This window comes from Uranotaenia lowii, chromosome 3 (assembly GCF_029784155.1).
Source record: "Uranotaenia lowii strain MFRU-FL chromosome 3, ASM2978415v1, whole genome shotgun sequence".
Lineage (NCBI taxonomy): Eukaryota > Metazoa > Arthropoda > Insecta > Diptera > Culicidae > Uranotaenia > Uranotaenia lowii.
Genome location: NC_073693.1, coordinates 224,426,310 through 224,438,431, shown reverse-complemented (window position 1 = coordinate 224,438,431; position 12,122 = coordinate 224,426,310). Strand labels below are relative to the sequence as shown.

The 12,122-nt window shown below is 32.6% G+C and overlaps 1 protein-coding gene across 1 annotated transcript in view; it reads right to left on the bottom strand.

Annotated features, from left to right (window-relative positions):
- LOC129755917 (uncharacterized) overlaps positions 1-12,122 on the bottom strand; it is a 220,027-nt gene that overhangs the window by 24,696 nt on the left and 183,209 nt on the right. Inside the window, exons 2-3 of the mRNA XM_055752623.1 lie at positions 10,670-11,021; positions 10,363-10,609 (exon numbers count right to left, since the gene is read on the bottom strand). Coding sequence (XP_055608598.1) covers positions 10,363-10,609; positions 10,670-11,021 — 599 coding nt within the window. The remainder of the gene's footprint in view (positions 1-10,362; positions 10,610-10,669; positions 11,022-12,122) is intronic.

The following is a 12,122-nucleotide window of genomic DNA, read 5'->3' as shown; positions in this document are numbered from 1 at the left end:
TGTAAACTCGAGCCGGATAAATCAGCCTGCCTTATTCAAGCAGTGGGGGACAAAATTGGTAAAGATGGGGGAGCTCCCATGTAAGTTTAAGCTAAAGAGCCTTTCAAAGAAAGGACCATATTTTATAAAAGGGTTTATTTTTGCGTACGGATATTTGGAATAACTCAAAAATGTTTTAATGAAAGTTCGTTACTTCCCACTTTACGAAAAAATGTGGAAAATCCATAAATTTTGAAATTATTTAAGTCATTATGAAGCTTTAAAAACAGAATATAAATTTCAGATCTTGAAAAACCAATTTAGAGATCAAGTTTCAGTTAATAATCTGATGGATGTAAATGGATCTGAACTATGTTGGTTTGACTTCGAAAAAATGCTTACAAATATCTAAATTTATAAGAATTTTTACAAATTACATTTATTTTTGGAATGTGTAGCAAGGCACACCGGGTCAGCTAGTTTACTTATAAACATTAAAATTCGATGTCTGTGATCAGATTCCGAATTCTTTATATAGTGTTTTGTTCTTGAAATCCTGTTTCGATAATCATTAAGAAAAAAAAATCCTAATTCGAATCTTGGGTTTGCATTACAAATCTCAACTAGACGCATTTTCCATATTCGAAACTCATCATTTCGGAATGTGAAAAAGATACCACATTTAATTCTTTTGCAGAATTGGAACTTAAGAAAGTTTCATAATGGTGATCCAGAATTGAAAAATCTGAAAAAAATTTCATCATTCGCAATCTTCGATAGCATTTAAAAATCGAATTTCAAATAAATAACTGAAGAAAGAATTCATATTGAAAGCATATTAAGAAATCGAATAAGAATATTCTTGTTGAGGGTTATGATACAAATTTCGCATTTTGGTTCATAATCAAAAGAAATAGTTATCTGGAACTTAGGTTAAAAAATCATTTTCAGATTCTGAATTCACACTTTGAACTGAGGTTCAGAAGGCAGGATTCAGATCTGGAATTGAAATTCTTAATTCAACAATAGATTCAGCTAGAAGTTAAGTTTAATAATCAAGATAATAATATTTATGTGAGAATTTCATAAACGATTCATATCGCAGGAGATCGCAATTTCAAAGTTTCAATTCTGGAATTTTCATTCTAGACAATCATTTTCTGTGCAATGAAGTACAACCATTAGAACGCCTCAAAAATAGACAAACTCTCGGCATAATGTGAAATAGCTAAGAAGCTCTGTATTTTCATTTTTTTTTCATTTAACAATATTCCTCACCTGTCTTTAACGGTTATTTAACCGATAGGAGAATTGTGTAATTTTAAATTATCGTTGTTGCTCGTTATCGTAGAAACAATAACTTTTTCATTATTAAATCCTTTAATTTTTTTTTCTAAATTCAAACTAAAATAAAAATAAGGGTTGAATTACCTTAAAATTCAAAATTATGAATTTAAAAAAAAAATTGTAATATTGGAAAATTTAGTAACAAAGGAGTCTGCTTCAAAATAAATGAATTGTAGTACATAGTGAATGCATACACGTCAATTATTCTGTTCAAAGTATATCAAAGTTTTTTCAACCTGAACGATTATTCAATTCTCAAATAATATATCAAACGAATGTTCAGAGTTGAATTTAGCTTGAAATATATTCTAAAATTTGAAAGCATTTGTCAAAAAAGCTACATAATAGACGGACTCTACGAATTTTCTCATCCACCCATACCGATCGAGACGATCGATCATAAGAAGTGCCATAAATTTCGTTATGATGAAGTAGCTCATCGCAAAAACCTTTCTAACACAGATCTTTAATAAAATAAAGAAGATATTAGATGATCTGCCGAAGAAGAAGTGACAAGAGCTATAATATGCTCATCAATTCGCAGCTATGTTTTTCTTCGTGGAGGACAGTCAGACAGCCAGCAGCAATGCAATGCAAACGGGGGATGCTGCGGGAGATTAGATCCACAATCGTATTGTTATTAGTCATATTTTTTGTTTGCCATCTTTCTTTCTCTTTGTCCTGTTATTATACTTGGCTGACTGAATGGTGGCATTCCATTCAGCTGGGTCGACATCATCCTCTGTTACAGTAGGTACACATTTATTATTGTTATGGAAATGGGATCAATTTAGAGGAGTTTGTTTGGCTGAAACCTCTCGTTGCCATACATACGAGGAGGAATGGCAAATGAAAGGTTTTTGGACCCAGCGTGGTCCAATTTTGGACCCTCATCAATGTGCCCCAGAGACCTTCCTCCTCTTCTCCTCGGTGCCATTATGCAATTGATGGACTCTGCCTCTGTCTTTCGTTCGAAGATGAACCACAGAGAACAGACGTACAAGCTAGCCCACGAAACTTGTGTAAAAATTCCAACACCCTTTTTGATTTTTTGTGAGTTTACACATGATTACGCCTTTTCGAAAACTGGGCACTTTAAAGTTGATTTATGACTTTTGAACGGCGCAATAGATGGCACTGTTTGTAGTCGATTTCTAACGTATTTTTTTGGTGATAACATTTGAAATTTTACACACTTTTTTGACGATTTTTTGTTCGAGGTTGTACGTCTGTTCTCTGTGGATGAACTATTACTGAGTGAGTGACTGACTGACAAACTGCCGGAATGGATTGTAACCAACCTGGGAGTAATATTTGATTTGATGGTATGGAAATTTTGCAACTCCCAACCCTCCCCCAACCCAAAAAAAACAACAACAACCGGGTGATCAAAATGTCTCCGACTTATGCGGGGAAGAATTTAAGCCGCTTTGTTCGATTGATTCGTTTGATGTCTACTGTTGATGATGTTAAGCGAATCTTTCAACTTATACAGGTTGCATAAGGTGCCAAATTTGCTGCTCTGAATTGGCGTTTGGTATAAGTTTATTGATCAAATTTGATTTGGCGAACGGACATGATTTGTAGATACAAAGCTAGTCGGTATAAATTTCTCACCGATCAATCTAGTCAAATAATTTGAACGAGTTCGATCGAAATTATATTGATCAAGTAAATAGATATCTTGATCTTGATATTCCCAGCTAAATTTTCAACTCTCACTCTCAGAAATATAGATTTGCGAAGTTCTTATGCTAAAACTATAATTAGTGCAAAAGAAGTTAGGAGTAAGCGTTTATTTCTAATCTTCTTGTGTGAAGAATAAAAAGATATAACCGTTTCTTGTTGTTGCGAATTAGCAACAATTAATATTTTTGCTAAACAACCGAAATATAAATAATATTTTTTCATTATTTTTCCCTTCATTCATCATTGCGCACAATTGAAAAAAAAAAAAATAAAAATCATAAAATGAAGGGTTGAGGGGGGCTCCCATCAAGGCCGGATTATGGGGGAGCAATTGCCCCGGGCCCACGGCTCTAGAGGCCCCCAGAGGAGAAAAAAAAGAAGTTTTGCTCTTAATAGCTATCAAAACCAGCAAACTATATTTAAATTTCAAACTTTATGAAATCTGAAACTTTGACGTGGGCCCCAAAATATATAAAATTATTTATAATTCAGCGTATAGTAATATGCATTTTATAAAAAAAAAACTCTCCATGAGCCCGCTAGAAGGTGTAACATATATTTTCAGTAAAAGTCTTCTCAAAGGACTTCATAACATGCTTGAGAAGCATATATAAATTTTCAATAGTTCGAAAACGTAAAATGCATTGGAAATAAATCGGAGATAACAATTTAATACTCTTTAGATAAAATGGTAAATCAACATTTCATACTTTTAAATTTTCGACAAAGCAAAAATAGTTACAAATCATAATCGATTACTTCTTTATCTTTTGATCTACATACTAGTTAAGAAAAATTAACTGAAGGTTTTGAAACTGTATCACTGTCGTTACATAGTTCTTTTATTTTAGAACTAGCTGATTCTACCCGGCCTTGCTCGGGTTCTCATAAATTATAAATCGAAATGAGCCATTTGACTTTTTGAAATTTTGAAAGCTTTTTGTTCATCATCGTAACAAATTCGAGCATGTTTGGCCATGTGGCGTTTGTAAGTTTTGTAAGTCTTCGTAAAGTTTTAATTGGGATTATTAGCTAAGTTTATCGTTTTCATATTATTGAATAACTAATAGTTTTTAGGTTTGCTAATACAAATTTGAAATAATTTTCCTTAAATGCTTATCCATTCTATCACGAAAAACATTTCAATCTAAGGTTGCTAGGCTGAACGGATTTATCTGGATTTGCTAGAACATTTGAATGAAAATTTGAGGTAAGTTCTGTCTTGCCCGGTTTTCCGGATTTTGTGCAAAAAGCCCGGATTTTGCCCGGATTTATTCACATCATTTTTAAAACATAACATAAACTGACATTTTATAATTATTATCTATAATTTTTCATTTTTACGTTCAAAAAGAGGTTTTAAATGGCAAGTTTTAGAAATAATCATGACTCGTGTTTGGAGCTTGATATACAATTTAAAATATGCTGATGTGGTTTAATGAAAAAAAAATATTGCAAGCATATTTTTCGTTATTTTGACTAAATAAATTCGCGGTTTTGACCAAGTTTGCCCGGATATTGCCCTGATATCGGTATGAATATTTTGAATTCAAACGCTGGATTTGGCCAGGTTTTTCGATAAAATTGGCTGGATTTGTCCGGTCCTGATACGTCCAGAAATAGTCTGGCAACCTAATTTTACACCCACCATTTTTTAGGAAGCTTGAATTGAATTACCCTTTTTTTCATCCAATGAAAACATTTTTTTATCTTTTCCATGTGTTATCTAGTGAAAATCTAATGTATTATGCTTGTAAACAAATGTTAACGACCTCTATTCAAGATCTCCCCGTAGAATGGAATACCTATTTTAGTTTTATTTTGTACTGTGAATTTTCTAAATAGACTTCCGCTGAAATCTTATTAAAGACTTCCTCTGCATGTTTTCAATGTGCTTTTTAAGTTTTCTTATAATTGGATGGTAAATGATCAATAATAACTAAAGTTTAAAAATTAACAAATGAAATTGAATTGTACAAAACTAAATACTTCAGATTAAATTACTAAAAGTCTCGTGGGTTGGATTTGTTTTTAACTTTTTGCATAAAATGAACGTTTAATTGTCTAATTCATATTGTAAATTAAATTCCTACACGGCAATCAAAGTGTTGAGATCGTAGCCTTGAACTTACAACCCTCAGTTTTATTAATTTTTTTCCTATGAGGAGTTCCAAAAATATGGAAAATGGTTGGTTTCTTAAAACTGGAACATTAGTTTTCAGTCCAAATAGTTATTCAACTGAAGAAGTCAATTCACAATGAACATGAATCAATGTATCCATACTTTACCCACTGCATATTCAAATAGATTCTCGAACACTGTTCTTATCAATACATTTCTAACAGGCGAGTAGATTTTTTTTATCCTCAATGAAGGCTCATTATTGCAATCAAATGCCTCGCACCGGTACCACGTGCTTTGAACAGTAGAAGGAAAAAACACCCGCCAAAATTTCTCTTTTCAATTTTTTTATGCTCAGCAAGCTTTGATTTGATTTCCAGTACACGTGAACTTTGGTTGGTCGTTTCTAATGCCTGGCCCATGGAGATGGTGAAAAAAAACCCCGCCAAAGGAAACGAAAATCTGTTAGCAAAATGTGTGCCATGACTTTTGGTTTGTGTGAATAAAACCGAAAGTTGTATGGGAGGGTCCCTTTTCTTAGGTGGGAGGGGCTCATAACTATTACTAAAACCTTACCCTGGTTCAACTACATCTCTGTATCAAATTTCAGGCTGATCGGTTCAGCGGTGTGGATTTGTATAAGGTGCATACAAACAAACAAACATATATAGTCCAACTCATCTTTATATATTAGATAATAAATATTTAATCAATTATCTAAATTCTTTTTACAATTCGAGAACGAAGCTTGAACAAGAGAGTTATAAAATCTTACATTAAATAACAAAACCATTCTTTATTTTTTCAATCATAACATTTACAACTATCTGCCAATATTCGATTTAAGAGTTTTGAAGTATGGTTCTGCTAGTTTTCTTAGAGACACCATGAATTATTGGTTTTGAAAATCACAATGCTCATTATTTTTTTAATGTTTAAGCCGATTCTTATAAACAATTAACAAAAAAAGGCTCTTTCTTCAGATCATCATTTCACTTTCTAATTCGAATTTTAATTTATGTTACTCAAATCATAGACTTGTATTGAATTTGTATATGGACTGGATGGTTGAACCAAATGCTGAACCTGGTATTTTTATCATAAACTCCTAATTATTGATTTCTGTTCTGTCTTTATCTCGTTTTTATCCAATTCTTATTTTGAAATCCTGTTGTATATGCATATGTTGAACTAGTTCTTTTCATTTTGTTAATTTTTAAATTTCATAGTTGAATTTTGAAATTTCAATCATGCTTCGAAATCTTAATTGTGATTCTGCTCTCCTGTACGTTAAAATCGCACAATAAAATTTTAACAAGTTTTGGGATTTTAATTTAGAATTTTTTTATTCAAAATTTGGTTTAGAAATGCTGAAGTCACTCGCTTTTAAAAAATGTTTAGTCTACACAATAATTTGGAATTAGAACTCGATTGTATTTTTGTGATTCAAAAATATATTTTTGAGAGGCGTTTTGATTTTCATCAATTGTCATGATAAGTTGCCTTTTTAACTGATACTTTATTGCGAGAGCGAATATTCAGGATTCATCTTCCGAGTTTGCATATGCGATCGCCACTTTTATCATTTTCTTGAGATCTTTGAAGTTACATTTTCATTCCTTATACGATTCTAATTTATAGTCTTATTTGATTATTTCGAACTAGCTGTATTCCCCACATGAAGTTGAAATGTTTAACTTCATAATAGTTTTTTCAATATGTCCGTCATTTATAATGAATAAATAATCAATTTTACTCGTTCTCTTTATTTTGGACTTGACATATTTGTTATTAATGAAATCTAATTTTCTTATTTTTACACTCATCGGGAAAGAATGTGAAGCAGAAATATAACCTGTTTACAATAAATTAATTCAAATTTCATCTTTAAAGCTACAGATTTTTCAATTATTGAAATAAAAAAATCAAGGGGCCCTCCTAGAAAAATTGCCCCAGCTCCCCCGAAGGCTAAATCCGGCACTGGTATAGAAGCCCCTTTACAAGAAACGGTAGAAGAATTGATATTTTAATAATCCCATGACATAAAGAAGTGGCGATCGCATATGCAAACTCGAAAGATGAATCCTGAATATTCGCTCTCACAATAAAGTATCAGTTAAAAGGGCAATTGAAAATCATAATGCTTCTTGAGAAATATATTTTTAAAACACAAAAATACGATCGAGTTCTAATTCCAATATATTGTGTAGACTAAACATTTTAAAAAGCGAGTGACTTCAGCATTTCAGAATCAAAATTTGTTTAAGAATCTCAGTTTAAATCCCAAGACTAGTTTAAATTTTGTTGTGCTATTAATCCGGAGTCATGAATATTAATATCAGTTTTCTTAAACAAAACTCACTATAGGAGAGCTTTTTTATGTTTTGTCTGCAATTTTGACGTATAAGGCTATGATCGCTTAGTATCCGGTCACTTTATTTGTTAGTAGAGCTGGGATATGCAAAAATTTAGTAGCGTTGTGTTCGTTATGAAAAGGACTATCCTGCCTATTTTTGATAGATTTTTAAGTTAACGTGTGTTTGAGATATTTACGATGCAGAAAGACATGGTAAAAATAATTTTGCACGAATTAGCTCCTTTTACGCATTTTGCACCTCGAAAATTTTTCCTTGTTGACTTGAAAGCTCATGAACTGTTGATTTTTTCTGATTTTATTTTCGGACCAAATGGTTAAGAAGTAGAAGAAGCCACTCTAGGATCCACACGAAGTTCAAACCAATCATCGGAGTGCAACTCTTGATCTTAAATATGGTTCTTGGGGATAACTGAATGCAGACTCCTTAAATAATGCAAAACATCCATTTCCAGCAGGCAAAAAGTGTTGCCTAACTAGTAGATACCAAGTGAATAATTATTAATTATCAGTTCCAAAAATCGAAATCTGTGCATCCGGTTTTTACGCAATATGACAGATGTGTTCTGATGGACAAGAAAAAATATGTTAAAACCGGATGTAAGAGATCAAATTTTTCGAGATGCCTACTTATGAAAAGGTTCCAACCAGATTCCAATTGTTTTTTCCAGGTAAGTTTGTGTAAAATATCATGATTTTGCAACGGTTTTGCATCTGTGGTAAAACAAAAATCAATACATGACTGAAAAAAGTGTGCAAAGATAAAACAGAGATTTTATGAAAAAGTTAGAGTATTTCTTGAAATCATTGATAAATATATTTTTTTATATTTTTACATTAAATGTCATATTTTCATTTCCTGCTTAGAATGTTTTTCGATCAAATGAATAGTTTTTAAAATACACACGTTTTTAAATTCCCGGATTCTAAATGATCATAGCTTTAGGAGAGCAGAATTACAATTTAGATTTGGAAGAATGATTTATATTTTAAAATTCAACTATGAAATTTAAAAATTGAAAAAATGAAAAGAACAATGAAAAATAAAATTTTTCCTCTAGATCAACGTTTGCATATAAAACAGAAGTGATTTAAGATTCCATTGAGATTCCTTCCTATGTTAAAAGTTAAGTTCCAAGGTTTTGTGTAAATAGTGTAAATATATGTAAATAGAGAACATTTTAGTGATGCATTATTTAAGTAAAATTCCTTCAAATACATCCGGTAAATTATGTCTTCGGACTTTTCGAACGGTCCCAAAATTCGAGCAAAAATACAGTCCACGGCTCTTTCACGTTGAGACTCAAGATAATCTAGAAGCTCAGATGCCATGAACAATAGTTAGCTTTTGAATAATGTTGAAGTTTTATTAAAAATAAGTTTATTTGAATTAAAATAATTTAAACGAACTTTTTTCCACAGAAAGGGTAGCAAAGCACACCGGGTCAGCTAGTTCTAAATAATAAATTACCAATAAAAAATATTATTAATTTTTAACGTTTCAAATTAACACCAAAATTTCTGTAATGAATATCTCAAAAATTTTCCTCGTCAGCACAATTGTCAGCAGCACAATAGTTATAATTTTTTTTTAAATTGAGGCCCTTGGAGCCAAAGGGGTATAAGTTCATGAAAGCATATTTCGAGAAAACAGGCTTTTAAGTTGTTTGGTCTGGCAATTTTCCATATATTTTTCGAAAATTTGTATTTTTCTTTGGAACATAAAAGTATGTAAATAAAATTCTAAAAATCTGAAAAAATCATCAAATATAGTTTGTAATATGAAGAATCGTTTGCCATCAATAACTCAAAATCGACCATTTTGTCACTTATACCCCTTTGACTCTGAGGGCCTCAATTGTAATTTTTTTACTTATAGCTGAAAAAATGTTTTGGGAATACTCAATGTAGGTTCTGAATTATGCCGTTTAGAAAATATTAACCTCAATTGATTGGTTAGTATTGAAAACATTCATGTCAGGTCTGCGATGGTATGTTTACCTAAAAAATTTAGGCTCGGGCTGTTCAATAACATAATTTATTCTTAATTTATCTGATTTCTCAAAATGCCTCCAACTAATTGAGCGGTCTGTTTCACCACTGGAGAGAAAGCTCATTTTTAAAAACGTTTAAAGTTTTATTAGAATAATTTTTTGGAGTGTCTTAAATCAATTTAAACAAAATGAGTTATTTTCAATATCCGGCAATTAAGGACCAAAATATTCTCTAGGTCCAAAGTAGGGTAACAAAACCTAAGTATAGCTGTTTGTTTACTCGTCTTTGTACATCCACCAAATAATCTGGCAGTGGCGTTTCATGAATAAAACTGTGAATTTTTGTATACTGTAGCGTTATATTTAAAGAATCCTTATAACGAAGATTGGAAATACTTGCCAACGTCTTGGATGGTAGTTTTATCAAAACGTTTTCGCTGCATTCATTTCCGTAGAATGCACCATTGCACTGATGGCCAAGATTCCAAACAATGTTACTAGTGTTTGGTTGATTCGTTATTATTGTACCAACATAAAAAAAAATCCGGATTTAAGAAATGTTTTCAAAAAGGACTAGAACTTCATTGTCACTCTGTATAAGATCAGACAACACGAAATCTTCTCTCGGCAGGAGTTTCTCAATACTGAAAATATCGGAATTGAAAAATGTCAAACCGATATTTGGCATTGGAAAATTATGCTAGTAATACTGGTTTTTGGTTTCGGTATTACCAGTTTTACTATCCCCAATAATTTTTTATAATCCTTTTTATAGTTTTTTTTTCCTTGTAGACTGAAAACATATAAATGTTCCATAGTCATATCAAATCAAGTGTTTGAAAGATATTGCTACTCACTGTTGATTCTGTGGCAGAATGTGGAACAGCGATTGGGCCAGGTTCGGGTGATTGGAGTACTGGTGCATCTGTTGCGGTGGTGGCTGTGCCTGAACATAAACATACTGCGGCTGGGGATTCAGATAGTGATGCGTTGGGGCCCCACCGCCTATGGTTGGCTGGATCAGCGATTGCCGCGAAGGCACCGTGTACGTCGAATGGTCCTCATGCACTTGAGGAACCTTCTGGGGGTATTGGGGAACATACTCTAAAATGATTAAGAAATTTTAGCAAAATGATTTCATAGATCCATTAGTTTGTAACAAACCCTTCGAGTAAGCTGGGACAATCGGTTGTTGTTGCAATGATGGTTGTGGTGGGGGTGGGGCTGGGGCAGCTGCCGGGGCCGAAGGAATCGGAGTCACAAAGTTGTGCCCAACTTGACTGTTGGCTCCTCCGGGATGATGTTCGATTTGGATCGTGTAATGGTTTGTGCCCTGGGAGGATGTCGCCCGTTGCTGTTGTCCTGTGATGGTTTCCTTTTTGAAAGCCAGGTGACGTTCGTTTTTGAGGAAGTCCTGTTCGATATCTTCCAGGTTGGTAGGTCGATCGGCAGACGAGACAGTTTCGGCCGGCACTATCAGTAGCACGTTCGACCATACTATGAAGCCCATGAGAAACTGTAAAGGTAGAAAGAATTGAAATTTTTGTTATTATGAACTTCATAAAATGATCAATTGATGATCAGATTTTTATATGAAACATTTTACAGGGTGTCCCACATCGAATTGCATCACACAAACGTTGTAGAAAATCTCCCATCGCGTATTTTTGCTTGACATAGAGATAGCTGAAAATGTATTGTATAAAACAAATATTTTATTTTTAATGAATTTCGAAAGTCCCCCAAAGAGAATCAGCGCTAATTTTTTTATTTCAACTTTTAGAAAAATATTCAATTTTTTTTAACGGGACGCCGGAAAACTACTTGTAGTCATGCTGCAACTGTGAGTTTTGTGATTATACATTACTGCGCAGTTCTGAGAATCAAATGAAAAAGATTTGAGGTCCGGATAATTGTTCAATTAGTGGTTAGATCCCACAAGCTAGTAAATACAGTTTTGAGCGGAATCCCTTACTTCGATCAGGAAGCTAAGGATCGACACCATACACATTTGTGACCAACAATATTTTCCAATGTAAATCTCATTAGGATAATCAAAAAATAATACAAATTTTTTTACTGCTTTAATAACTAGCATTTAAGAGCGACAAAAATAACAATTTTCAAAAACACAAATAACATTTTTCGCATTATCTGCAAAAGTACTGTATCGATTTTCAATAATAAAACCATTTTGGAATCGTTTTGATGACTCCTTTATTGATATCAAGTTTGTGGCTCCGGAAATTTAAAATGGTCCGATAATAAAATTGATTTAAAAAACCCCGAATTACCGTAAAAAATGATTGTGAAGCTTTTTGCAGCTGAATTTTTATTCTGTGATCAGTAAAAAGTCCTAACTTAACTCTGAGGTGTTTAAAATTTATTGTCGGGAGGTTTAAAAAGAATCAGTCAAGAAGTTAATTTTTTTCAGCGCTTTATCGCAATTTGAAGTGGGACATTTTTGTTTACATTTGATCTTGTCAACCTCGAATCCATTAATTATTTACTGATTCTTCCAGCGAAAGTTACAATTTTCGATTTATCCATTATATCTTCTCATAGAAATTTTCCAATTCAAAAGACATCAACGCATTTTAAGAAACGAAACTCTTTG